Source organism: Cucumis sativus, chromosome 1 (assembly GCF_000004075.3).
Source record: "Cucumis sativus cultivar 9930 chromosome 1, Cucumber_9930_V3, whole genome shotgun sequence".
NCBI lineage: Eukaryota > Viridiplantae > Streptophyta > Magnoliopsida > Cucurbitales > Cucurbitaceae > Cucumis > Cucumis sativus.
The window spans coordinates 5,931,968-5,958,027 of NC_026655.2; the positions used below are offsets into that span (position 1 = coordinate 5,931,968).

Genomic DNA, 26,060 nt, shown 5'->3' on the forward strand with positions numbered 1-26,060 from the left:
TTGGGTGTTTTGAGATGAAAACTACAAATGTTAAGTAATAATAGATAGAAACTCAAATAATTATAATTAGCGTCCTAAAAGTAGAATGTATTATAGTAGCTCACTCCATCTACAAAGTTGGAGACTTAAAAAACATTTTAGAATCTGTTTAATGTTTTCAATCACTTAATTAAACAAGTATGTATTTCATAAAAAAGATAATTTTCTATTTATGAAAATTATTTATAAATTACATGACCTACACACTACAAATTATGAAAAGACAACGTTTTTTTCTTTTCTAATTACATTAAACAAAGATTTTAAAAAAATATTTGTATGGATGTCATGAATTGCAAAACAAAGAAAAAGAACTTTAATATAGGGATCCTTAACCTAAAATATAATAGAAAACATGTAAGAAATCTAAGTTAACCTAGATGACAATCGTATATTTATAGGACATTTGATGTAGGGTTCCTTCATAACTTAGATTAATATTGGACTCTCAACCTCTTGGACCTTTTCATAAGATCGCCCTCGACAACCAAGTCTAGTCCATTATTGGACACGTTCTTTCATTGTATTACCTCGATTCAATAATCCACCCATAACACTTTGTAATATGTGTCATGTTATAAACTTAAATATTTATTTAAAATTAAAACATCTACTACATAATATACTGGAAATTATACAACGTTATGAAAATACTATACAAAAAGTAACGTGAAAATATAATTCATTGTGAAGTAATATGTAGCATGTAACTAGAGCTAGGTTTATAAAATAGTATCACATCCATTTAATTTGCTACTAAACACTTTTTTTTTTTGAGAGAGATTCCAATTGAACCTATTTTGAATTCATACAATAATGTAAACGAACATGTGAATGTAAATATTTTATAACGTGGTATAGTTGGATCCAACGCATTATTCCAAGTAACAAAAGGAAAACAAAAAGAAAAAAAGAAAAAGGGAAAGATGTGAAAGTAAAGAAGCAATTAAAGTAAGGAAAAAAATGGGAGTATTTAAAGGAAGCTGGCATCTGCAAGTGTTCGCTTTGGAAATTTCGCAACACCAAAGCGAAACGCTTCACCTCACTCCTCCCCTCGGTTTTCTCTTAATTCAGTTGGAGAATTTCAAGCCGACATCTATCCATCTTTATCATCTCAATTTCACATCTTAATCACTTTTGTAATGGCCGGTAATTTTGCATTTCTCACTCTCTTCTTCCTCTTCCCTTTCGTTTTCTTCTTCTTCTTCTTCACTTTCTTACCAATGTCTCTTCAGGGGGTTCTGGCTCTTCTACCTCTAATCATCATTCTTCAAGTTTATGGCTCTCTTCAAACCCTAGCAAGAGATGGGGTGAACTCTTTTTTCTTTCCTATACTCCTTTTTGGCTCACTCTTTGCTTGGGAATTGTCATTCCTTTCAAACTCTACGAGGTCGGTCTGTCCCTACAACAACTCTTCGCTTCGGTTTTACCTTTTTTTTCTTTTTTTCTTTTTTGTTGAATCTATGTTTGGATTGTGGAGAGTTTCATGGGTTTACTCGTTTCTTCAGATGGGGTTTGCTTGTGTGATTTATTTACGAACTAAGTTACTTTATCTATTTATTTATAGATTTTATCTTCTTCTCTGTTCACATAATGCTTGGTTTTTTAAGAAGTCAACAGAGATGAAAAGGGCATTATTTATGTATTTATATTTACACATCTGGGGATTTGACAACTTTTGAAATGGGAATTTGTATTTAATTTAATCAGTGTCATTCAAGCAAGTGACGTTTAAACTGTTTTGTGAAGACACCTTTAGTTTCTGTGAGTTCAATTTTTTAAAAGTCTAATGATCGGTGTTGTTGTTGACACAGAGGTTTACGGAATTGGAATATCTGCTTCTTGGATTGTTAGCAGCACTTCCTGCCTTCTTGATACCGGTGGTGTGGCCTGGAGAGGTATCAATTTATTAGCGCTTCGTTTAAATCTATATGATTCCATCACCAAAATTCATTCTCATATTTGTTTCTGGAGACTTGTGGATCACAAGTTAACTCATATGGATCCACGTGATTTTTATCCAAGACTGATGGTTCTCTTAGACCGATGTGAAACTGAATATTAGTCACAGAAAAACCAATAAATCAATCAAGATCTAATCATTAGAAGACAAAGAAGAAGGAAGACTTGTCAATTTATGACCTGTAACCTGTGGTGCACAAAGTAATGAAGATAGAGTGATCTTATTTACTTGGAATTTGTTGCAGGCTGACCGTGGTTTGCCTTGGAAAGATCGATATTGGGTAAAGGTTAGTTTTTCGACCTTTTGTATGTGGATTACTTTTTGTTTTTACAAGTTAGCAATTCAGAAGAACCAGCTATAATCATCAAATCCCTTCGTCCCTGGGCTCAGACCTTCGTCGCTCCATATAGCAAACATATCATCAAAGCTAATTTGGTGTGATAAACGAAAAGTGGTTTCTTTGGCTACAGTCTACAGGCTTTCTTCTTTTTCTCCCCTTCTTTTTTCCACTTAGATCCTTCTTTTTCATGGCTGGTCGTTCCAATCACCTATGATAACTGAGAATATCCTTCAACCTCTTGTCTGGTACTTTTTCTCTTCATGAGATTTTGGTATATGTACTTTGATCCATGGCTTCAACTTTCGTTGGTACAAATCCTTGGGCTCTAATTTTTTTTTTCTCCATTCCAAACTCTTCTCTCCTTTTTTCACTTTGCTGAGCCAAGTTATCTGTCATCACTCGATTACGTTCTTAATGCGAATTTAGCATTTCTTCTAGAAATGTTTGTCTGACTGAAAATACTTCCCTAAGCATGTTGTATTCATTTTCTAGAGAGAGATATTTGTTGAGTGACTTTTGAGCTGGTGGACATTTTATGTTGCAGATGAAATTAACATGATGGCAATGCTTATTTCTCTTCTTTTCTCTTTTCTTTTAATTTTTTTAAGGAAAAATTTCAAATTATACCCTAAACTTTGAGGTTTGTATTAATCTAAACCTTAAACTAATAATTGACCTTAAATTTTTACAAGTGTATCAATTTAGACTCTGGACTTATATAAATGTATCAATTTAAACCTTCCGTTATGTTTTACTTGAATTCACTTGTGAAAATTGAAGGTTTAAATCGATACATGTATTCAAGGTTTAAATTGATGCATTTATGAAAGTTTAAGGTTTAAATTGATACAAAATCGAAAGTTTAACGATATAAATTGATATTTGCCCTCCTAGTTCTGAGTATGGAGAGATTAAAAAAATATTTTTGCTCACTTCCATGGAATACAGTTTCTAGTGTTGAATCACTAATTAGGTGTCAAACTGGACACTACCAACCAGTTTTCCAATTAGGTCCGTTCATAACCTCTACCCAATAATTTTGTTCTTCTTTGTGGCAGGCTAGTCTTTGGATAGTAATCTTCAGCTACGTTGGAAATTACTTTTGGACACACTACTTTTTCACTGTTTTGGGGGCATCTTATACTTTTCCATCATGGAGGATGAATGATGTAAGCATAGAAACTGAAAGGCAAAGTGAAAAAAAAAACGTAAAAGCATCGGTTGCCTGCTTCTATTTCTAAAAAATAATTTGTTAATCGCAGGTACCACACACGACCTTTCTTCTTACGCATGTATGCTTTCTATTCTATCACGTCGCATCTAATATGACTCTTCGGAGACTTCGCCATTCTGTTGCCGACTTACCAGAGAATATTCAATGGTTTACGCTGGTTGCATGGATTTTGGCACTCTCATACTTCATTGCATACTTGGAGACTTTGGCCATCTCCAATGTAACTTCACATACTTCTCCTTTTGTGTTGTTATATTTGAACTGTAAAGGATTGAGAAGTTCAGAAAACCATTTCCATGAAACTCTTTCGGATTTATGCTTTGAGATTTCTTTCTACACTTCCTATTGTATTTTTTCTTCCTACTCCTTTTCATTGTTGAATAATATGAAGTTCTATTTGTTAACATAGAAGAATTGTTCTTACCAATGAACTTTTTAACACACATTTTACTTTAACCCTGTACAGTTCCCTTACTACCAATTTGTGGATCGAGCTTCAATGTATAAAGTTGGCTCTTTGTTTTATGCCATCTACTTCTTCGTCAGCTTCCCAATGTTCTTGAGGTAAGATTTTCAATCCTTGTGCTTTAATATGTATATGTCAGTTTGTCTATAATTACTAGAAACCACGTGCGAGTCTGCCATTTCCAAAAATTGGCAAAAATATGTATATATCAGTTTGTCTATAATTATTCTCAAGAAATTGGCAACTTCAAGACTGCCGACATGAATTACAAAAACTAGACAAGGGAAGAAAGAGTTGCAAAATCTGATTTTTTTGGACACATCAACTTTCTACGACTCATCTGAATCATCTTTTGTAGTTGTTATGCTGCTGCTGCCTCTTCTATTCCCCATAATATCCATGAACTTATGTAGTACATTGACATTTTCTTTTATCTCATCCCAGCCGTTTGTCCAGTGGTTATGAAAGTTTAGATGACTTTTTCTTGTAGAAAAAGATTATGGATTAAGAGGGTTCTATGGACCATACCCAAGAGACTGGCAAGTTCGAACCTTCGTGGCATAGGGGCTTAAAAAGGATGCTATTAGAGGAAAAGTTCATCCTTAGGGCTTTTTTGTTCTTTTATTTTTTTAATATCCTTGACTGTCTGAATCAACTCACGCACCCCTCACTTAATCTCGTGAACAACTCTGGTGACCCATTAACATTTAAATGTCAAAAAAACCTGTAAAATACTAAATCCTATACAGATTGCCTCTATAGATTGAATGTCTAAGCCTTTATCAAACTCGATTTTCTTTACTTACCATTACTAGTTCATGACCATGGCCTGGATTGGCTTCCAAGTTTTTCTTGACTGTGTAATATGTGTGTTTAGGAATCAAATGAGTTTGTTTAGAAAATCTACTACCAATCTACCTCCTGTTTCTAAGATCTTTCCTTCATGTTGAATGTGTACAACAGAATTGATGAGAAGCCTGGTGACCTTTGGGACTTACCAAGAGTGGCAGTCGATTCTCTAGGAGCAGCAATGTTGGTAACAATCTTACTTGATCTATGGCGCATCTTCCTTGGTCCTATTGTACCACTTCCGAATAAGCAATGTGATCAACCAGGGCTGCCATGGTTTCTAGGACAAGCCAAGTGAAACTTCAGGAACTGCTTTGCTGTTAGTGTTAAATGTGATCTTGTGTTGTATCGTAGTTATTATGGTAGTTTTAGCTCTGTTTGTGAACACTCTTAGACTTCAAATTGTATTAGATACTATTAATGATTAATCATCCTTCCATCTCATTTTCATTCTGTCCCCTTGAATTCAAACTTCTAGAACCAGAATTTTCAACCTCAAACATAATAACAAGTAATCAAAACCTATTCAACAATACGGTCAACAATTTAGAGGGATTATATCACTAATCGCGCAATTGCTAATGAGCAGACAAGAAATGCATCTTCTGAGCTAATAAATAAATACGTATTGGTTTTAATATCTATCGAATATTCATCATTAGTAGTCTTCAAATAAAAAACAAACCAACCTACACTCACAACAACCGCTCAACATTTTGTTCGTTTTTTTCTTTTTTGGTGAGAATTCGATAACATTCTAACCTATTAGTAATCATCCAAAAATAAACTTTATTGTTTGTCTACAGAGATTATGATTCAATCTAGAACATTAAGGTCCTTGATAATCCTTTTAATTGCACAATAACTGATTTTTGTTTTCTGTTTAAAACAAAACGAGTATTTTTAAGTTTTTTTTTCTTTTTTTTCAATTTCACTTCATAATTTTGGATTGCTTGGACTTCAGAGGGATAAACCATAAGTTCATAAATTTAGACTTTACTATTGAACCACAGGTCTAAGGACATGAAACAAAGGGTTAATCGTTTTAATTTTATCCTAAACTAACCACCCTAAACTTATCAATCCAAAACTTTGTTTTGAAGTACATATAAGAATCAATTTCTTGTAAAATAATTTCATTTTACATAGTGTGAACGACGAGTAGAAATTGCTAAAAGATTCAGTGTTGTAGGATCTAAAATTTTATAAAAATTTTAGCTATAAGAAACTTATTCTTAACTTGATTCTATAATTTTTATTAATTAGTAGAAATTGAATTTGGAAGAGTTTGTAAGTCAACTTTTAAAGGACGTAAAATTGGTCACGAAGAAAATTGTGCTTTCAACATTTATTCTTGTGCAAATTTAATACCATCTCACAACCTATTTGCAAGAAAATAATGTGCATCAACATTCCCATACTAATAATCTTTAGAATCCTCATCAACGGTAAAATAAAAAAATTAAGTTCAACTCACTATAAATTCATTATTAGTTTGTTTACTTGAAATATTTCAAACAAATTCATTTTGTACAATACTATACACTAATTAAAGGTAAAATGGACCCACACATATTACATGCAACTCATCTAGCCCTATAACATTTAAACGATAAAAAAAACTTCTAAATGATGAAAAAAACTTCTAGAAGATTATTAGTAAGGATAGTCATCATGGATCATCACCAAGACAGTAACTAATTTCACAACTAATAATCTATGATGCAGTTCATTAAAACCATTTAGTAAGGGCACTGACTCTATTTGACCATCTTTCCTTCTCATTTTCATATCATCATTAAGTTCATAACCTTAGTGTATCACGAGAGGTCATTAAGACAAAATGAAGGAACACCAAAAATATATGACTTCATGGCAAATTGAACCAAATCAAGTTTGAAAAGTAAAGACAAGAAATAGGCATGATAAAGTCCTGAACAAATAACAAAACTCATTCTTGCATAGACTACTAGACCTCATCTTTTGAATGATGATCAGGATCTTGGACTTGACAAAAAGCTCAATCTCTGCACAAATTAACAGCCCATTGTCAAAATATTATGGCAGATTCAAGATCTGGTGAAAAGTTCTCAAATGACTTTAGTGTTTGAGTTTAACTTAATAAGTGAGACAAAAATGTTGATTTTTAAGCACATTTAAAGTCGATCCAAGTAGACCCTTAAACACATCAAATTCAAACTATGTAACTACTAACCAGCTTATGTGTAACAAAATGAAATATGGTACTCACTAGATTTTGTTGAAGGCAACAATATCGCAACTCTGAACATGCTCGTTAATGGGTTCAACTGTCAAGTATTCCTCAATGAGATTGTCGACCGACACAAGGTCATCAACAATTGTGAGCATTATCTGTAGTTTCTTAATACCATATCCAACAGGGACGAGTTTGGCTGCAATTTAAATACCAACAGTAAAAAAATCATCGTAAGATGTAACAATACACATGGTAATATGAGGAATAATACTAGAACAAGAAAATGCTTTACATAGCAAATCAAGATATAGACATATATGATATACATACATATATAATATAAAGATAGAGAATATATATGAGAAGAAAGAGAGACCCTAAATAACGTCATGAAAACTTGAATGGACTAACAGATCTGAGTAGATTTGAGGACAGTAGAGAGACAGATGGCTCTGGTATAATTATTATTAAGTAACAATAACCAAAAAAAAAAAATTGCAGCTTCCAACATTATGAAAAAAATAAAATTCCCACAAACTGATAGCATCGATATAAGAACGTACATGCTCCCCAAAGCAATCCCTCCATCTGAACGCTTCTTACAGCCTCTTCAAGTTTCTTCATGTCAGTTTCGTCATCCCAAGGCTTGATATCCATCAAAACTGATGATTTTCCACCTAAAAACAAGCACCCAAGAGAAAGAACCACACATTATTAAAATCAGTGGACAATACAAAACGACCAAGATCGATGGTAAATAAAACTCACTCTCTTTCTTCTTTGCAGAAGCCTTGACGGCAGCTGCACGCTCCTCAGCAGCCTTCTTCTCCTCTTCAGTCTCTTCGCCAAACAGATCCATATCGTCGTCATCATCCTCGTCATCAGCACTAGCCTGGTAAGTGTTTCAGAGTAAATATTAAATTGTAAACACAAGGAAAACCACCATAACGTCACACAGCTCAAAAATGGGGTAAATATTGCATAATATTTTCACCTTAGCATCGGCAGCCGGTGGGGTAGCGATTGCATCTGAGTCGAACTTAACGCCAGAACCCTCTCCAAAACTAGCACTATAAAACAATAACAAAAGCCAATTAGTATGAGTTAGGAGCGAGAACAAAACTAACCATGGAATTAAACAGCAAAAATAAGCAATTTGGAGACTTACGAGGCTCTCACGAGTGCTGCGATATGATTATACCATCTAGATACGTTGACATATTCGCTGGAAACGGGCTTGGAGAGAGCTTCGTAAACAGCGATATCATCTTTCGAAGCTTGATACCTGTGAATGAACATTCGTCGAACATATAAAGACCAGATTCCATACACTAAATGTTAATACTATTACTAACAAACATTTCTCTCCGCCCTTGATATAAATCAATCGTCTTCCAATGAAGAGAAGCCAAATCAAATAGCAAATTCAAATCGAAGATTTCAGATGATAAACTAACCCAGAAATGTAACTACGACTGAGCAGGTACTCGTCGAGCTTTTGGAGACCAGCTGCCGACTTGACATCGCTAAATGAGACCGCCATTGCGAACTGATGTGATTTCTTTCTATTCAAAAATTAAACTCAACAAGTTAAAAAACCATAGTTTTCATACGTTAATGATACGAACTAAATAAAAAATGAGTGATCGGTAGCTTACCGCCGGCAGCAACGCTAGAACTCACAGAGAAAGTTGTTAAGAAGCTAAGGGATCGAATTTAGGGTTTCGGCTTCAAAATTTATAGCAACAGGATAGGCTTGATCTGCTGCACCGCACATGAACCGTTAATGGAGGTCCTCGTAAATCAACGGTGGAGATTTCATGTCTTCGATTTTGGTTTTATTTAATTCATTCTGCTCTACTTCAGTCACAAATTGGTAGTAAATAGAAGGCTAAATTGATCAAATTACTCCAAAACTTTAGGGTAAGTTAAATATATTCCTACACATTTTCATTTCTAGTTAAACTCTTACCATTTTCTTTAAAGAATATGTCAAGTTATACCTCGGCTAAACTTTAATTTACATTTTACATATTGTTTGTGATTAGTATCAAATATTGTCTTCTCATTCATAGACCTAACCATCATAATGCACTACATGGATGTCCAGACTTCTCTTTGTTTGAAGGCCAAGATTAGAAACATTCACAAATATATTTATAATTTTAAAAGTTTTGATATTTACCTTCAACTTTCGTAAATGTTTCAAAACTAATATTAAAATTGTAATTTTATAGAATGTCAAGTTGAATAAGAAATTAGAATTTCGTGTCCAAATTTTCATTCTAGGTCACACTAATATAAAGACAATAAATAATCTTAATAAGATTTTTGACCAATCAATTACATTCTAATTACCTACAAATCTTCTGTTTTTTTTATTAAATCAAACTTCTTACTTCATACTTCATTCAATTAAACTCACCATTGGTCACAAATTTTATAACTAATGAATTTCAATCTAACACAAAAATTATTATGTACTTCAAAAAATCTTTCTCAATACATACATTAGGAACCTATTCACCTTTTCATACCTCTATTCAATTCAATTTCATTTTCGAGAACATATACAATAGAATTTTCTTGGTTTCAAAAAACATAAAAAGCAAATTTTAAAAGAGACCTAGCTTAACTACAGTCAGTGGTTGATACAGAATATTTATTGACAAGGAGCTTCGAGTTGTAACTTAGAGAAATAATAAAAATCTGATTGTAATTCGCATTAATTTGTTGTGTTTATACCTATTATATAAAGACAATAAAGTTGAGGAGCTCAAACCTCCCTGGACCTATACTAAATCCGACTGTGGCTCCAGTTATTTGTTATTATTAGTTTAGAGATATTTTATTGATAAATAACATCATGAAAACATCCTATATCCTAAATACTTGAAAGGTGATTACAAAAGAGATAGGCTATAATGTTTAAGAAGGGAACTTAGTTTTACACTCAAAAAAGAAAAAGAAAACAAAGGATAAAACTAGACTCCATAGAATACAAGTCAAAAGTGGAGAAGGAGACTCGAAATAGGCGTACATTCGTTTTGCGCCATAAAGTTGAGGTACGAGCTTTGCTATATTTATTAATTAGGTAAGGGAACATAAATTATCAGAGACAAAATGACATAGATGAATGAGAAGTTACTTGTTTTGCTCAAAAGATCTCTTTTTATCTCCATCTGCAGGGTACAATATGCTACCAAAGGTTATTGTTCAACCCAGCAAAGAATAAGAGGGAAAATGTAAGAACATGGTGATTCTTTTCCTCTGCTTCCAAGTAAATAAAGTTCCAAATTTAGGATACATTTTTACTGATGGCACAAAACACAAGTCGCGGATGACCAAAACTATGATCAGCTTCCATTCCTATACCAATCATTCTCAACTAACTTTCAAAAAGAAAGAAGAAAAAATAAAATAAAAAGAAGTTACAAAACCCTATATTTTCATACTAGAGAATTTGGCTTCCTGATAGACCTCCATGATAAATTAGATTTGAGCGAGCACTGGCGTCTGAAGAAGCACGCAAATTAATGAGACTCGATGATTTGTACAATTATCAGCTTACATGAAGTAACTTAGAGCCTTCTTTCGCCTAGAACCCCCTTCACCGTAGAGCTCGTTCCATTGTAGCAACTCGGTCATGTTTACGGACTCCGACGAAACACTAGCGCATACCTGATTTGGTAAATTTTTCAACATATGAGACGAGCCAGAAAAAAAGGGATAAAAGGTTAAATTTATATAATTTGAGGTCTCCTATTACCCGTTCATGAGCATATTTAAAGTCATCCATATTTAGAGGCCGAATATCCTCACTTCCACTAAGGGCTGGAACAGGCCGGCTGTCTGCGAGTGCTGCAGCACGCTCCTGCCAATAACAACCACAGACCAATATGATAAACTTGTTCAGGAGGGGATCATCTTCAGAATAAAGATTGATGCAGCAGCCCGAGAAACACTTCAACATTAATTCAAAATAAAATAAAATAGACCATCCCATCCAAAGTTATTAAGTATAAGAAATCAAGCATTCAAAACAATCCGTGCAGCAGGCCAAGGAAAGACTTCGACAATAGTAAACTAAATCATGTGTTATCTAACACATATGTATAAGGAATCAAGCGTGAGGCAACTGGCTCGTTCATAATGAAAGAAAACTTGCCTTTTTTTCCTTCTCCAATATCTCTTTAATTGGACGGTGAGCAGCAGCAACACAAAGATTCTGTCATAAAACATAAGTAAATGAATAAGACTCCGTTGTAAAACCTTTTTTTTTAAAAAAAAAAAAAAATTATTTGTTCCAAGAGGCCAACCATCAATAGAAAGACAGAAATGGTAGAGTATACCTTAAGGTCACTCCCAGAGTATCCATCTGTCATACTAGCAACCGAATCAAAATCAAATTCTGGAGACAAATCTTCTTTGGCCAAAATAACTTTAAGTATCTTTGCTCTATTTGGAGCGTCTGGCAAATTCACCATCAACCTGCAGATGAAACAAACTGAGAATCTTCTACTAATGAATGATACTAGCACGATAAAATTAAAATATCACAAGGGGACCATGTCTTTCTCCCATGACATGAACAGAGCAATAGCATGCTCTGAATTCGCACTTTTTAGGTAACTGTTTTTACCTACGAGGAAGCCTTCGAATAACAGCTTCATCAAGGTCAAAAGGTCTGTTTGTGGCTGCAAGAACCAGAACCCTTTCTGTGTCCTTTGTCCGCAAACCATCCCAGTTCACCATAAATTCATTTTTCATCTTTCGCATGGCCTCGTGTTCTCCTGGATTTTCTCTTCGACCCAACATGCTGTCAACCTAATGAATTACCATCAATTAGAAAAAGAAAAGTCATGGTGAATAACCTATAACAGTAGGAATGACTGATAGGCAGAGGAGATGAGAGGTTTACTTCATCAACAAATACAACACTTGGGGCAATTTTACTGGCTAGAGAGAAAACAGCTTTTACATACTTCTCACCCTCACCAAACCACTGCAAAAAGAAGGAATTTGTAAATCATAGAACAATGGGGTAATAAACCACAACTGTATATGTGAAAGTTGAAATCTATAACAAGTATTTTTTCTGTCTACCTTTGATGTAATGCTTGACATGGAAATGTTGATAAAATTTGCACCAGCTTCAGTAGCAACGGCTTTTGCGAGCATCGTCTTACCTGTTCCAGGTGGGCCAAATAACAGAATGCCTTTGCATGGCTTCACATACAATAATAGCTAGTGAGATTCTTCCACCCAACAAGATTTCGTTACACAACCAAGCTATATGGCAGGTGTTAGAAAAAGATTCAATTTCTGAAGTGCAATAATGACAAGCAGATATTTAAACCAACTAAAAGAAATTAAGATTGTAGTAACATGATACTCGAGAAAATTTTCCTCTAATTGACATTCATTTCTTTGTTTTTTCCTTGGGGAGCTTTCCTGGGTGGCATTAGTGCCTATAATAACGTACAAGTAAGAAACAAATCCTTATTGTCATCTTCAGCCCAATTCATTCACTCTCTATAGAAGATCTGCTAAAGAAGTCAATTATATGTTTACATACTATTTCCCTTGTAGCTTTTGAAGTACAATTAGCCTTCTTTTGTTCAGGACAAGACTAGTCAATTCTTAACCCTCCCCCCTCAGCAATATCGACTTCAAAGACCAGGTCAAGGATCTTTACTTAAATGCTTGGTAGGACAGAAATTTGTTTCAAGATGATTGATTTGGTTGGATATTCAGGATATCATACACATTTAAGTCCTCAAAACACACTATTGATCTGATATGTCCATGAATAGTCTTTATCTAATGTTGCTAATTATGTCTCTCTCGAGACTACCAGCTTGGTGCTAGAAAAAGCAAGTGAAAAGTTCCTAAGAACTTTCACAATATGTATTAAGAACTTTCACAATATGTATTAGCAAAATACATGGGAGTTGGGGATGAAAAAAAGTTAGCACCACATAGCTGTGGGCCAGCTCCATTTCTGTCTTGGTGGTTACAGGAGCAAAAACACTAACAAGAGGTGTATTAGTAGAGTATTACAATCAAGAAGGAATCTGAAGGTGCCAAACTCCCATCTTAACCTAAAGCTGACTCAGAGTTCATTTCTATCTACCTGCCCTGTTATGTATAAAATTAGCATTTAAAACTAATTAGTACAAATTATACAATTACAAACTGAACTGTCAGTTAAAGTTTTAAAAACTGCATTAAAAAAGGAGATGAAATGAAATGAGCATCAAAGAAAAAGATGAGAAAAACCAAATTACAATCCATATGGTAAAGGAAAAAAGAACGTGAATGGATATCCATTGATTTCACCAAACTAAAAAGACATTATAAGAACCAAAATATATATTTCTTTTTACTTGTACCTTAGTCAATTGCCCCTTGCAAAAAAGTTCGGGCCTTTGTAAAGGAAGCATCACCAATTCCTTTAGAGTATCCTTCACATTTTCAAGAGCTCCAATATCATCAAATGTGACTCCTATATCACTAGGTGGGATAACGTCTGCTAAAAGCCTTTTCTCAAATTCATTCTCTGTAACAACATCCTAAGTTTACAAAAAGAGTATGGAAAGTATTAACATAGTTAACCAACAGAGTTATTGTCAAAACTTGACTTAAAAATTAAATGAAATGGGAAAAGAATAAATTTTGACTAGAGAGCCAACAGCAAGAATTTGCAATTGAAACCTTAAGCGACTTCTTCAAGCTCTTAGATTCATTCTGGATAGCCTGTAAGATACTGATCCCGTATTGAATGCTGCAAAAATTGCAAAACAGAATTACAACTGCAATTAGATGGACAGATGTAGCAGAAAGAAGTACATCCAAAAGGGAAGCAGGAAGAAAGTTAGGCAACCTCTCACTAGACAAAAGTACTCTAGAATCAGGATCGGCTTCTAGATTCTGCATTAAATGATGGCTTAAGGCCCATCCAACTACCTTCTCCGCACCTGCAATAGAGGAGAAAGTAGCACTCGGTAATGAACTATGTTAACAGCAATTGGTGTGATTTCATAAAATTGGGTCATAACTCACTCTCATTCGTAAGTGTTTGATCTTTGATGCATAAAGTCTCTAAACCTTCACAATCCATTCCACTCCTACTCAAAACCTGCTTTTGAAAACGTTGACCATGAGATTGAAGTCTTAAAACACTACAACAACAAGGCCAATGCATGTTTTTATCCAAAATTTAATGAGTAAAGGAAAATGCTTACAACGCGCAATTGATTAAGATTTCCCTTCATTTTAAGAGTTTCAGAATCTCGTTCTAACTGGTGCTTCCATGATACAAGAAGGCCCTCATCCTACCATTAAAAAAGGACAGTTTAAAATTTATATCCAAAAGATGAGATGAAAACCAATGTTGTTTTTTCTCATAGACCTGCGGCATGTGGATTGTAACTTTATTTGGAAATAGTTTAGTAAGAAGTTTTGTTGCTTTTGGAACTTCCTTCCCTCTGTCATGTAGTCTTCCAAAACTATCCTGTGAAAACCAAAAGAACATACAACAGCATCATGCATATGCAAAAAAAAAAAAAACAAATAAATTGCAGCATAATCATAGCACAGCAGTTCTTTTTTCATAAAAAAACATAAACTACATAGTGACAATTACAAGAAGCATAGTCAAGGTTTTTATTATCCGGAACATTTTTAACAAGATTACTATTGATCTAAAGCTTATTCTTGCTCAGAATGGAAAACTCATTTTACCAATATGGGACAGTCACAAGCAAGTTTTGTATCTTACGGAAATCCTCAAACATGGGACACTCTTGAAGGTCATGCGTAACGATACAAAAAATAACATATAAAACTTTCATTTTAAAATAAAAACGACTTCAGTAAGACAAGAGAATGAGGATGGTGTGAGATTTTATAATTATCAGAAGCATTTCAGTAAACCAGCTCTTCTCCTTCAATGTGCAAGTAATCAACACCCTTGATTACATACAACAGAATGCATCAAAGTCGTGGAAAGTAGAAAGCAAAGACTAGAACAATTATATGTACTAGGCTATAACGGATCATTACTGGAAATGCCAAGTCAAGAAGAGCAGTTTGATTGCTGCCAAATTTTGTGAAAAGCAGGCCACCAGGATGCGACTGCAATGAAAAGAAGAAAAACAATGCAGCAAGGACAAGTTAATATTTATGGAAGTGTGGATAAAAACTATAGTTGAGTGATTAAACAACGTTCAAATTAAAAAATTTCAAATGCTCTCCCTTTGTCTATCTTAATGATTCTAAGCAGAGTACAAAAAAAAAAGTGTTACTCCAAGCAGACCAAGTTCTGTTCTGAAAATCTTTACACATATGAAAGTAACTGTTCAGAAATATATAATTAAATTTTCCTTTAACCACTAGCTTAAGCTTTTGGGTGTATTGGTTGTTTAATATGGCATTAAAGCAGGTGGTCCAGGAAAGTCATGTGTTCAAACCCCTGCATTGTTCCTCCCCATTAAAATTGATTTCCACTTGTTGGGCCTTTCAAATATTTCAAGCCCACAAATGAGGGAGAGTGTTAGTGATATATAATTAAATTTTCATTCTACTACTAGCTTAAACTTTTGGGTGAATTAGTGCTTTAATAGTAACATTAGATAGGAATCACCTTCTCCTTGCGGTTGTCGGTATGAGTATGAGAGCCAATTACTATAACATTGTCGGGAAGTTTCTCCAGTCTACTTTTAAAAGTAGAATAGGAGTCTAAATTTCCAACAAGAGACTTCTCAGCATCTTTCATGAACAAAATGAAAGGAGAATTTCTGCTTTCACTAAATACTGCCTGATTAGACAAGCCAAAAAGACTAATAAGATACTAAACCACAATTGTGAAGAAAAGAATTTTATTATTCTAAATAAAATAATAAAAACCACTTGTCTAAATGAGAAAATTCTACCTCAAATAAAATGTCAATAAGTATCTTATCCAATTCTTCCACGCCAGAGTTCTCCAAACGAAGATCGGTTGCTAAGGAGAAAAAAAAATATATTCGTCACTCTCAGCCAAGAGGAAAATCTGTTACTCAGTACCTTGTTTGAAGTAGGCTTCATAAACAGTGTTTAAACAACACAAAAAATTAGATAAAACTTGGAGGATAGATATTCAAGCAAAAGTTACATGTGACTAATAATGAGGGTTAGCATAGTTTTTTTTATAGACAAATCAGCTCTCATTAATATAACAGACAAAGGGTCGAAGCAGCTTCCTAAATCATAATGTAAATACTCAACTTTGATTAACAATTAAATAAATTTAAATTATCCGTGAGTGTCCAAACCAACTTACGCACACCTCGACTAATCTCAAGACAACTTGTCAACCCTACAATATTTTGGTTCTTTGGAGAAATGTTAAATATCTACCTAGACTGAAACAACACCTTGAAAGTACAAGAGAGAGACATAGCAAATACTTTAACTCTTTTAAGGCACACATACGTGATAGATCATTTAAGGCCAAGGACAAAAGAAAGGTGCTCTGGAGAAAAAAACTGTCCATTAGACAGAGGCTTGCAAGTAAAAACACTAGAAAGATAAAGAAGCACAGCAAAATAATCCTCAAGGCTCAAGCTAAGGAATAGGATTGGCTCTATGCACATAAAGAGAGAAGCTGACTCATTTGACTTTTATATTATTGTTGTTATTATATAAAAATAAAAGTAATAGTAATATTCTAAATTAATATTTAAGAAAAATGCTTATGGAAACAAAGTTCAAAGAAAAGAGATCGTGAAGTTATATGTCATGCACAAGGAAAGCAAAAGAGTACGTTGAAATGTGAAACTACAGAATATTATTTTGAAGCCAGGGTCCTCCAAACCAATGTCACAACATTTTCCACCGAACAACATTAACAAAGGAACGAGATTGGCAGATAATTCAATCCTGGTATAATAAGGCAAGGGTTATCATCATTGTTTAAACACATTGTAAAATTCCACTGAATTATTTCAACAGGCACGTTCAGGAAATTACATGAAAAATACGTGATTTTTGTGAAACCAAATTTACTGAATTTGTATGATAGAAAAATAATACCATTACAGAAATATCCATAGCCTCCTTCACAATATCCCCCAAGATCAACTCCATCAGGTATAAGTTTATCAAACTTAACACCAATTTTTGACGAAGAGTTGTTGTCAAAAGTTAATACAACCTTTCCACGAGTTCCATTGGGTGGGCCCCTGCAAAGAAAGAACAAAAATCATTTATGGAAAAACAACCAAATAAGCTCTCACCATGCCAAAGATAAGAAGAGAACAGTACAACTCAAGAAAGTGTAAAAAATGATTTCTGTTGTCTTGTATAATGTACATCATGCATAAAACTATATAACCAAAAGTCAAAACGTGCCTATGTAACTCCTGCATTAAAAATTAACAAGGTTTAATCATTTTTATTTTTATTTGTTTATGAACCCAACAGCTTTCATTGAGAAAGAATGAAAGATATAAGGTTTGATTATATAAAAACTAAAATTATGTATGTATCCATTTGATTATATAAAAACTAAAATTATGTATGTATCCATGCTTACACAACATTTACAGATAGTTTTACCTAGACTATGTGAAAAGGATATAGCAACTGGATCAAAGACAATAAGATTGTATACCCTACTACAATGGCAGGGAGGCATCTATTCCAAATATGTACTTCAACCCAAAATGTAAACCCCAGACTCCAAGAAAATATAGATTTTAATACTAAACAACAACCATTAAATATGAAAGTCACAAAAGAATGAAGGATGGTATCTTCCCCAACAAACAGAACCAGATTCTAGAAAACTACCCAATTGATTAGAATAGAATATAGCACATAAACTGTAAGTTATGCAAGTCATATATCAAGGATAAGTAAAATAAGTACTAATTTCCCAGCAGTCATAGAATTCCTATCTATCCCATCTTTCTATTCCTTTCGAGCCAAGCCCCCGTAGTGGAGAACTGAACTAAAAATTTTTAGCTTCCCTCTCAATCTTTTATTAAGAAACCTTACTCTCATATAAAAGGACAAGATGAAAAAGGAACCTCGCTACGAGGGGGTTAATAAAAACAAAACGAAAACTGCAATGAAAACTCCAGTAATTAAAATAATTATGTTAGGAAGTGATTTAAAAATAACACACATTTTGTAGCCTGCCTATTATTTTTACAAAGCTCTTCATAAACACCCAAAGGAAAAAGTTAAACTTCTTGGTGGTGTTAATTGTCAAAATCACCTAAAAAAAGAAGGGAAACATGACGCAGGGACTCAACTAGGACAAAAATAATCTACATGAGAACGAACCAAAGGTCTAAATATAAGTATGATTAAACCCAGAAGAAAATGAAATCTGTGAAAAAGAGAGGTAAAAAGATGCATCAGAAGTTCCCCGAACAACAGTTCCATAAAATTGAGTTGTATGAAGGGAAATTTAAAACACAGGCGTGACTCATCATTAATAGATAACTTCAAAACCTTTTTTTATACAGGAAACAGACAAATATATTCCAATCAAAAAAAGAGGAACACAGCCAAAGGGTAAGGGCTTGGGTTTGAAAAAACAGATCAAAACAATTGCATTCGTGAAAATGTGAAGGGAGCCCTTAACCACAAGAGCTAAGTCCCACTCTGCAAGATGATGTTGCATTTACTCACTACAATATTGTTTCACAAAACATCATACTACTATAGTGGAAGCATGATAACTATTCAACCAGAAGGGCCAAATCTTTTAACCATATATTTCTTAAATATTTTGTTCCCAATTCCCCCTCATACAGATGCAAGACAGTTTCCCATCTTCTTGAGGGAAAAAAACCCAAACTCAAACAGAACCTTGAGGATGATCAGGCTGTAGACAGAACCTCCCTGACAAGTTTGAGAACTAATGCCAACCCAGTAAGAGTTCTAAAATGATTGTGTATATAAAAGCTTGATGAACGAAAGGTATAAGAAAGTTCAGACAATCTCTGTAAGCAATAAAGTCAACAACTATGTAAACTTGAATTTTAATTCTCAACCATAAATTAGGAAAGTAAACAATGAGCCTGTGTTAGCACATCAGTACGTATATTAAGTAAGCAAATGACTAAAAACATTCTGCATGTTTCATACATATGCATAGCTATGTTTGTTAATATTTAAACAGAAATAGAGAAATAGCAGTTCCAGATATTTGCTAACAAAGAAAAAGTTAAACTGTAGGTACATAAATCTAAGAAAAAGTTAAACTGTAGGTACATCAATCTTAGTCACAACTCACAAGAAAAACAAAATAGAAACAGAAACAGAAGCAGAGAACATAAGTATTGTACCTTGAAGGAGATGTTGTAGGATATATCCCCCCAGAAGCTGAACCTATAAATCTTACTCTATCACCTGAAATTTTCGTACTTGGGTAAATTTCTGGTGACTAAATCAAGGAATCCAGTAACATGCTAAAATAGAAAAACAAGATATATAGACAATTTTAATCTTAATACCAATTTTTAAAAAATTATTCTTTGCTGTCCCAGAGGATGATGGTATTGAGTCCATCTCCATCTTAGGTTGAGAATCGGGGGTGAACAAAGTAGCATTTGAAGAGCTTGGTGTATCTTCTTCACCAGTCACTTGATCTGTGTTCTTGGTGGTCTCAGTAGATACCATACTCTGTTTAGAACAGCTACAAGACTTTGCAGCATTAATTCCATCCTTCAACAGCTCTGCTTCCTTTGATGATAAACCCTGCAACACATTGAAGCAAGTCCTCAACACCTCTGACAAAGTGACAGATCAAATGAACAAATAAAGGATGAATGAGGGCCAAAGGATGATATCTGCTTCAAGGAACAAAACTACAGGCATAGTGTCAAATACTAAGCACAAGAAAGCCATCAAATAGTGAACTGAACATTCAGAGAAAGCTTGACTAGGATGTCGAAACCAAAAAAGTGATGACAATCTTACACCCAAAAATGAATGGCTATCAAATATGAGTAGCTTAGCACCATAGTAGTTGGCAAGTGCCTTTGCTAGCATCTCTTGATAGATCTCTGAACCTGCAGCAACATTTTCCAAATAAATGGAATTTAAGTATTGTTAGGAATGTCGACAATTAATTCGCTAACTTTTACAAACAAGAGGAAGAGGAAGAGAAAGAGGGAGACTAACCAGCAGGACCAGAAAGTAAAATTCGTGGGTTCACTGTATTTAATTCTGAGGTATACTTCGAATGATCTTTATACTTTAAGTGTATGAAAGAAGCAGCAATAAGCACATTCTTCGTATTCTCACTGCATGGAGCAAACAAAGTCATTAAAATCTCATACAGAGTTCATAAAGATGGTAGAAAGTCTAATTGGGATTAGTTTCGTTCAGTTAATGTTCATCAATATCTTCGCTTAGTTCAATGTTGAAAGCATTTACTCCAGTTGGTGGTTTAGTTGTAGATGAAAGTTCAATAATGCATCACATATTTTTACTGTTCACGAGCATTGTTCTCCCTTACAACCTCAATTTGGTGCCTCTTGTATTACTAAGTTCTTAGATCAATAGAACCTCAGAAAAACCATGATCCAACTTTTACTATTTTGAAGTATGGCCTGATTCACAAGCTTAAATACATTAAGCAAATTTGTGAGAGTGGTAAGAGGCCATCACAAAGTAGGTGCTTTGAGTAGTTTTCAACCCAGATATGTTAGGCCTAACTGATAGGTATGGTGTCTGTCCCTCTGAGTTATTCCAAGGACACGCAACAGAACATAATTCACACAGTTTGCCAATCACCTATTCTGTCCCCCTTGAATTTACAAGACACTTCGTTATGAAACTCAGCTATGAAGCACATCCAGCTATTTTGACCAAAACAATGGAATACATATACCAACAGTGACACTAATGCACATGTCTATGCAATCTTGGGGGGTAACAAATAAATTAATAAATTAACAACGCATGCAAACATGTGAATGTACTGAAGACTGTAGGCACATTTTATAATAGAAAAAATTATGAAAGTTAACAAAAAATGGTTACTTAATCACACAACAATGAAAACCATGTATGAAGACAAAACATGTATTGATGGGAATTGTACCTCAAATAGTATGGAAAGTTGTCAAATGAAACTTCTAAGTCTCTTCCATCAACAATCCCCGCATGAACATCTTCTTTAAATGCTGCACACCGCAAAGACATTCCCGAAGTTGATGCTGGCTGCAACTCCCCAATCCACTGGTTTCTTTCTTCCATTACCTGTTTACAGATACTTTTGCTCAATTTCAGTTTACAACTAGTTGACTGAGCTAACATCCTGAACAAAGGCCCTATCAAATCATTCACCCCAGAGAGTTTTACATTGCCTGCCTCTATGACAGCGTCTGGATTGGAGCCAGGATGAAGATTCCTGTTAGTTGTGCTTGAGTCTGCAGCTTTATCATTTCGTACTTCTGGATTTGAGTTGGCTTCAAGAGCATCAATTTCAAGTTCCATTGCATCATGAACAACAGATTTAGAAGGAAGTTCAGCACCTTGGTGTGGTTTACTGCTGGTCTGAGAAGGAGGCTTCCAACGTGATATATCCTGTCTGAGGCTTGAAAGTGATGCCAAGATCGAGGCCCCAGCCACAGCAGAAGGATCACCGGTCCTCTTTCCAAGCTGCAAGAATTTTCCAACACCACCCTGAACATCTAAACCTTTAACTGAAACCTCATTCATAAGTTGCTGAAATATCTATGTTGGTATAAATCAAGAAAAATGTCACATTCATTGAAAGGTAACGAGCAGGAAATGGTTAGAGGAAGGATGACAACAGATAAACAATTTATACAACAAAAAGGAAAAAAGAAAAGAAAAAATGAGGGATTTGGTAACTAAAGGATACGTAAGCATGGTTCCCCAAAGCACCGAAGACCACCTCGTCACCAGAATTTAGCACACAGTTGGAGCTTTTCTTGACAGTCAACCCATTAACCGTCACTGATCCCTTGCCTCCCATACTTTCAAGCACAGCTACAGCACTACCCTCACGCTGTTCACCCCAGAGTAAAAGCCCAATCAATTCTTCACAGTTCATAAATGCGTACTAAAAAACTTGCAGTAAGAAAATGCCAAAGCAATTGAGAAAGCTCTATTTAAGTTAACTGAAACAGTGTCATACAGTTAAGTATTTCTATATTTTATAAGCCAGATGGATGTTTAAATAGGTGCACTTCGAAGTTACCTGAGTGTGCTTGATCTTACAAAGTGTCCCACTAATTCTGTGATCCTTCAAGGGAAAGTTGCAACCTCTACTAGAACCAATCGTAAAATTTGACGAGAAAATATCAACATTGGAGTTCTGCGTTCAAAACATTGCTCAAAATCCCATAGATGGAGTCCACAGAGTACTAGAAATGATAAATTTATTAAGAAATGAAGCTGTATCAAACAAATTTGAAAAACGGGTGGGAACTTAATTTGAAGTTGGATCTATAATTGGTAAAAACCCCATATGTAAAAACCAAAGACACGTTCCAATTTCTTGAATAAGCGATAAATTACCTGACCGAACTGTGAGAGAAGCCTACACCAAGGAGTTGTCGTTTCAAAATTCGGATTCTGCTTCGCAGCATAGTGACTCCATGAAGAAAATGAACTCCTCGGCTTATCCCCCACCAGCGAAGTTCCTTCAACATTTGAAACAACAACCCAAATCAAACCCAGACGCCAAAACTCACCCTTCACTCCACATTCTTAATTTCAAATTATTAATCAATTTAAACAACAAATTATGTCCATTAAACTTGGGACTACGAACCACCTACCCTCGGCGGTAGGAGTGTTAACAGCAACAGCCGCTGGTGCAGCATCCTCCTTCAAAGAGCTAACACCTTCTCCCACGTCAACTCCAGCGATCGGACCACCACCAGGTCCATGCTCACCGGGATCCACAGTCGGCGGTGTACATAATTCCTTAGAATTCTCCGCCGCCGGCATCGATTTCTCTGAACCACACCCATTTTCCACCTGAAACCGAAAATCCCTTAACAAATCAGACAACCAAAACCCTCCCAACAAGCTTCAATAAACATTCCAATAAACTCAATACTGGAAAAACACAATACTTAGATTCTACTCATCACATAACAACAACAACAACAACATCAACAACAACAACAACAACAACAACAACCTTTTGACGCTTCGGTGATGCTGGCTTATTATCCTCCGAAGATGAAGATCTTTTGCTATTGCTACCAGAGAGAGATCCACTTCTTCTCGTTGAAACCATGACTCTCTCCTGGGTTTCCCCTTCTTCTTCCTCTTCCCCTTCTTCTTCTTCTCCTTCTCCTTCTCCTTCTCCTTCTCCTTCTCCTTCTCCTTCTTTTTCTTTATTTCCTTTTTCTTTTCTTTTTTTCTTCCCCTTCAATTTCCTATCTGTTTAATGCCAAATAGAGGACCATCAGAAATTTTTATAGAAATGTCAATTTTGTATTTTATTATAATTTAAAAGAAATAGAGAAATTCCGATGTTAAATTAAAAAAAAAAAATTTAAAAAAAAAAAAAGGTTGCATGAAGATTCAATGCCCCGTTATTAGCCCCTTCATACACAATTTATTACGCCCTACAATTTGAATCCGTCCATTTTAGCATTTCTTTCTTTCTTTTCTTTACACCCAATAGCGTATTTTACCACTTCTTTTCTCTCTCCTTTGCTAAACTACGCTCTTTCTTTCGTTACATGGCAATCACTTTACTTTCATCTCATCTCATCTCATCTCATCTCATCTCATGTACATAAATACAAATCTTTTCTTTTTCTTTCTTTTCTCATCAACCCTTTCATTTTAAAATTAATTAAATAAAAACAAACATACTCTCCGCTTTTTATTTCAATTATCACGCCTTTTCTTTTCCTTTTTGCCCGCACGTTTGAATAGTTAACTAATAACCATAATTATTTCTTTTTTGTTTCTTAACGATACCCTAATTATTATTATTCTTCTTAAGAATAAACAAACCCATATTCTCCCATCAAATATTTGTAAGTGTTAAAATATATACATACTTTTTTAATTAAATAATATCATGAGTAAGTAGATGATATTTTAAAAATAATAATAATAATATCATACGTGACAATTTGAAATTAAATAAGATGTAAATATATCCCAACCATTGATGTAATCTTACATTAATTATCAACTACTACAATACATTTTAAATTCAATACATTATTTTGGTATGTGATTCTATTTATATTTATGTATATGTATTATGGGTTGTGGGAAAAAAAATATTTTTTGAGATTTTGTTGTGACTTTTTTGTATCCTTATGTTAATTTGATAATATTTTTGTATTTACACGTCAAACTATATTAATTTTTCTTTTAGAATCATGCATAAAATAAAATCGATTAAAATAAACTTTCAATAATATTTGACAATGGAGCAAAAATAAACAATCATGTTGAGAGCTGTGATGTGGCAAGAATCTAGTAAGTATCATGATTTATTTAATTTCACATGATTTAGTTAGTGTAGTTAGATAAATTGAATTTCACGATTCTTTGGTTGGTTTAAATTAAGTGCGTTTAGGATTACATTTTTTACATCTTGATATGCCATAATTTTCTAGGGGAGATTGTTAATGGGTACAAAGATAAGGTTTTCTTGTGAACCCAAACTTTAATAGTCAATGCTATTCAGGGGTGTGGAATTCATATATTTAACACTAGTTTATAAAGTCATGGATGGTTATTTGAAAAATGTGGGTTTAGATGAATGAAATATAGTGAAATAGTCAAAACTAAAATACCTCAATGATGTATATAACTCGGTTTTTAGTTGAGAAAAATGTTAGAGAAGTCCAACAAACTCTAGGACAATTAGTAGTGATTATTTTTTAACTTATTACTTTTTTAGCTTTCTATTAGGGTTGGCAACCGAGCTTGTGAAGGACACTTCTATTCCCGTCTCAATGGAATCCTCATCCCGAGAGGAGTTGAGGATGAGTCGAAAATCTCCCGAAACATTACTTGTTTGTTTTTTTCAATTTAAAATAAATTTAAATCAATACAAACTAATATCTCAATAACTTATTATTAAAAATTTAATTTAGAAGAGTGAGTTTAAGTATCAAACCAAATTTAAAATAATAAAAAACTATGTATTAAACTAATTTTTAATCCACTTGTTTATTTTAATTTACATATATCTGATATTTTATCTTTATTAATTACAAATAATTGCGTTGAACAACCATTTAGACCGTGTTTGGTTTTTCTTTTTCTTCTTGCATTTTTATTTTGATTAATTAACCGTTCGAATTCGTTAATTAAACAACCTTTTAAACATGTTAAGTTACTTTTGCATCCATCACTTATCATAAACTTCATTTTCAAATTATGGAAATGTGTAATTTAATTAACGTGTAGGTTTTTTATTTCAATAATAATTGAAAATTTGATATAATTTCATAATATTTGTTAATTTTTTTAAAACTAATGGTTCACAATTTATCAATTAATATATATATATATATAGAATTTATCAATTAACTAACGAACCTCAATCTTATAGAAAAAGAACTAAATAATTTGATTTCTTGTTATTGAATTATTAAAGGTAAAAACTAAAATGAACACACAGAAAAAATAAATTTAATACTTTTTTTTTTTACTATAAACAGTTTCAACTTTCATCTTCGTTTTAAGGTGAGAATTGACACACAATGTAGACATCAAAATAATTGTGTTTATATATCAATTTTGGACTCAATTAATTATTAGTCTTTCAAATAAGAAAATAAATGTAATTAAGTATAACGTAGCAGAACAAATCTTCTTAAAATTAAATGTTTTCTTTTTATTTTGACTTTTTATATATCTAATATTATAGATATAGATTATAGATATAGATTTGGGACTTTTATTTAGACACAAGCTAAATGGGTCTTT

At 33.7% G+C, this 26,060-nt stretch overlaps 3 protein-coding genes across 12 annotated transcripts; 1 reads left to right on the forward strand and 2 right to left on the reverse strand.

Annotated features, from left to right (window-relative positions):
- The first annotated feature begins 1,022 nt into the window (after nucleotides 1-1,022).
- On the forward strand, nucleotides 1,023-5,341 carry LOC101215719 (cycloeucalenol cycloisomerase). The gene is made up of 8 exons (XM_004152476.3): nucleotides 1,023-1,188; nucleotides 1,275-1,429; nucleotides 1,854-1,937; nucleotides 2,247-2,288; nucleotides 3,401-3,511; nucleotides 3,605-3,796; nucleotides 4,043-4,140; nucleotides 5,006-5,341. The coding sequence occupies exons 1-8, from the start codon at nucleotides 1,182-1,184 to the stop codon at nucleotides 5,187-5,189; spliced, it is 873 nt and encodes a 290-aa protein (XP_004152524.1). The 5' UTR covers nucleotides 1,023-1,181; the 3' UTR covers nucleotides 5,190-5,341.
- A 1,263-nt stretch (nucleotides 5,342-6,604) lies between these two features.
- On the reverse strand, nucleotides 6,605-8,923 carry LOC101215489 (elongation factor 1-delta). Of its 3 annotated transcripts, none has more exons than XM_011653754.2 (8): nucleotides 8,768-8,922; nucleotides 8,567-8,674; nucleotides 8,278-8,394; nucleotides 8,104-8,179; nucleotides 7,878-8,001; nucleotides 7,673-7,786; nucleotides 7,143-7,305; nucleotides 6,605-6,918 (listed from the first exon to the last, which is right to left on the reverse strand). In XM_011653754.2, coding segments are annotated over exons 2-8 (681 nt in total). In that variant the 5' UTR covers nucleotides 8,653-8,674; nucleotides 8,768-8,922; the 3' UTR covers nucleotides 6,605-6,917. The 3 variants fall into 3 exon arrangements, with proteins under 3 accessions (XP_011652056.1, XP_011652060.1, XP_011652065.1); XM_011653758.2 differs by having other exon boundaries at nucleotides 8,567-8,670; nucleotides 8,768-8,807; XM_011653763.2 differs by lacking the exon at nucleotides 6,605-6,918 and having other exon boundaries at nucleotides 7,142-7,305; nucleotides 8,768-8,923.
- A 1,315-nt stretch (nucleotides 8,924-10,238) lies between these two features.
- Nucleotides 10,239-23,547, reverse strand: LOC101214766. Of its 8 annotated transcripts, none has more exons than XM_031886065.1 (29): nucleotides 23,293-23,546; nucleotides 22,925-23,126; nucleotides 22,662-22,786; nucleotides 22,342-22,458; nucleotides 22,003-22,149; nucleotides 21,650-21,851; nucleotides 21,486-21,568; nucleotides 21,217-21,374; nucleotides 20,292-20,413; nucleotides 20,088-20,179; nucleotides 19,622-19,865; nucleotides 19,454-19,517; nucleotides 17,187-17,335; nucleotides 16,046-16,116; nucleotides 15,757-15,930; nucleotides 15,177-15,248; nucleotides 14,524-14,625; nucleotides 14,357-14,446; nucleotides 14,175-14,253; nucleotides 13,996-14,089; nucleotides 13,827-13,896; nucleotides 13,505-13,684; nucleotides 12,216-12,338; nucleotides 12,031-12,114; nucleotides 11,752-11,936; nucleotides 11,462-11,600; nucleotides 11,278-11,337; nucleotides 10,879-10,983; nucleotides 10,239-10,790 (listed from the first exon to the last, which is right to left on the reverse strand). In XM_031886065.1, the coding sequence occupies exons 1-29, from the start codon at nucleotides 23,389-23,391 to the stop codon at nucleotides 10,677-10,679; spliced, it is 3,546 nt and encodes a 1,181-aa protein (XP_031741925.1). In that variant the 5' UTR covers nucleotides 23,392-23,546; the 3' UTR covers nucleotides 10,239-10,676. The 8 variants fall into 8 exon arrangements, with proteins under 8 accessions (XP_031741925.1, XP_031741923.1, XP_011652083.1 ...); XM_031886063.1 differs by having other exon boundaries at nucleotides 21,477-21,568; XM_011653781.2 differs by having other exon boundaries at nucleotides 21,217-21,568; nucleotides 23,293-23,547.
- Nucleotides 23,548-26,060: the final 2,513 nt, after the last annotated feature.

Coding starts and splice junctions, on each gene's coding strand:
- LOC101215489 (XM_011653754.2), bottom strand. CDS start 8,652: ATGGCGGTCTCATTTAGCGATGTCAAGTCGGCAGCTGGTCTCCAAAAG. Junction 8,395..8,566: donor AGTCGTAGTTACATTTCTGG/GTTAGTTTATCA, acceptor GTTCATTCACAG/GTATCAAGCTTCGAAAGATG. Junction 8,002..8,103: donor CACCGGCTGCCGATGCTAAG/GTGAAAATATTA, acceptor AACACTTACCAG/GCTAGTGCTGATGACGAGGA.
- LOC101214766 (XM_011653771.2), bottom strand. CDS start 23,391: ATGGTTTCAACGAGAAGAAGTGGATCTCTCTCTGGTAGCAATAGCAAA. Junction 19,866..20,087: donor ATAGCCATTCATTTTTGGGT/GTAAGATTGTCA, acceptor AATGTGTTGCAG/GGTTTATCATCAAAGGAAGC. Junction 12,115..12,215: donor TGTCAAGCATTACATCAAAG/GTAGACAGAAAA, acceptor TTCTTTTTGCAG/TGGTTTGGTGAGGGTGAGAA.
- LOC101215719 (XM_004152476.3), top strand. Junction 3,512..3,604: donor CATCATGGAGGATGAATGAT/GTAAGCATAGAA, acceptor TGTTAATCGCAG/GTACCACACACGACCTTTCT. Junction 3,797..4,042: donor AGACTTTGGCCATCTCCAAT/GTAACTTCACAT, acceptor AACCCTGTACAG/TTCCCTTACTACCAATTTGT.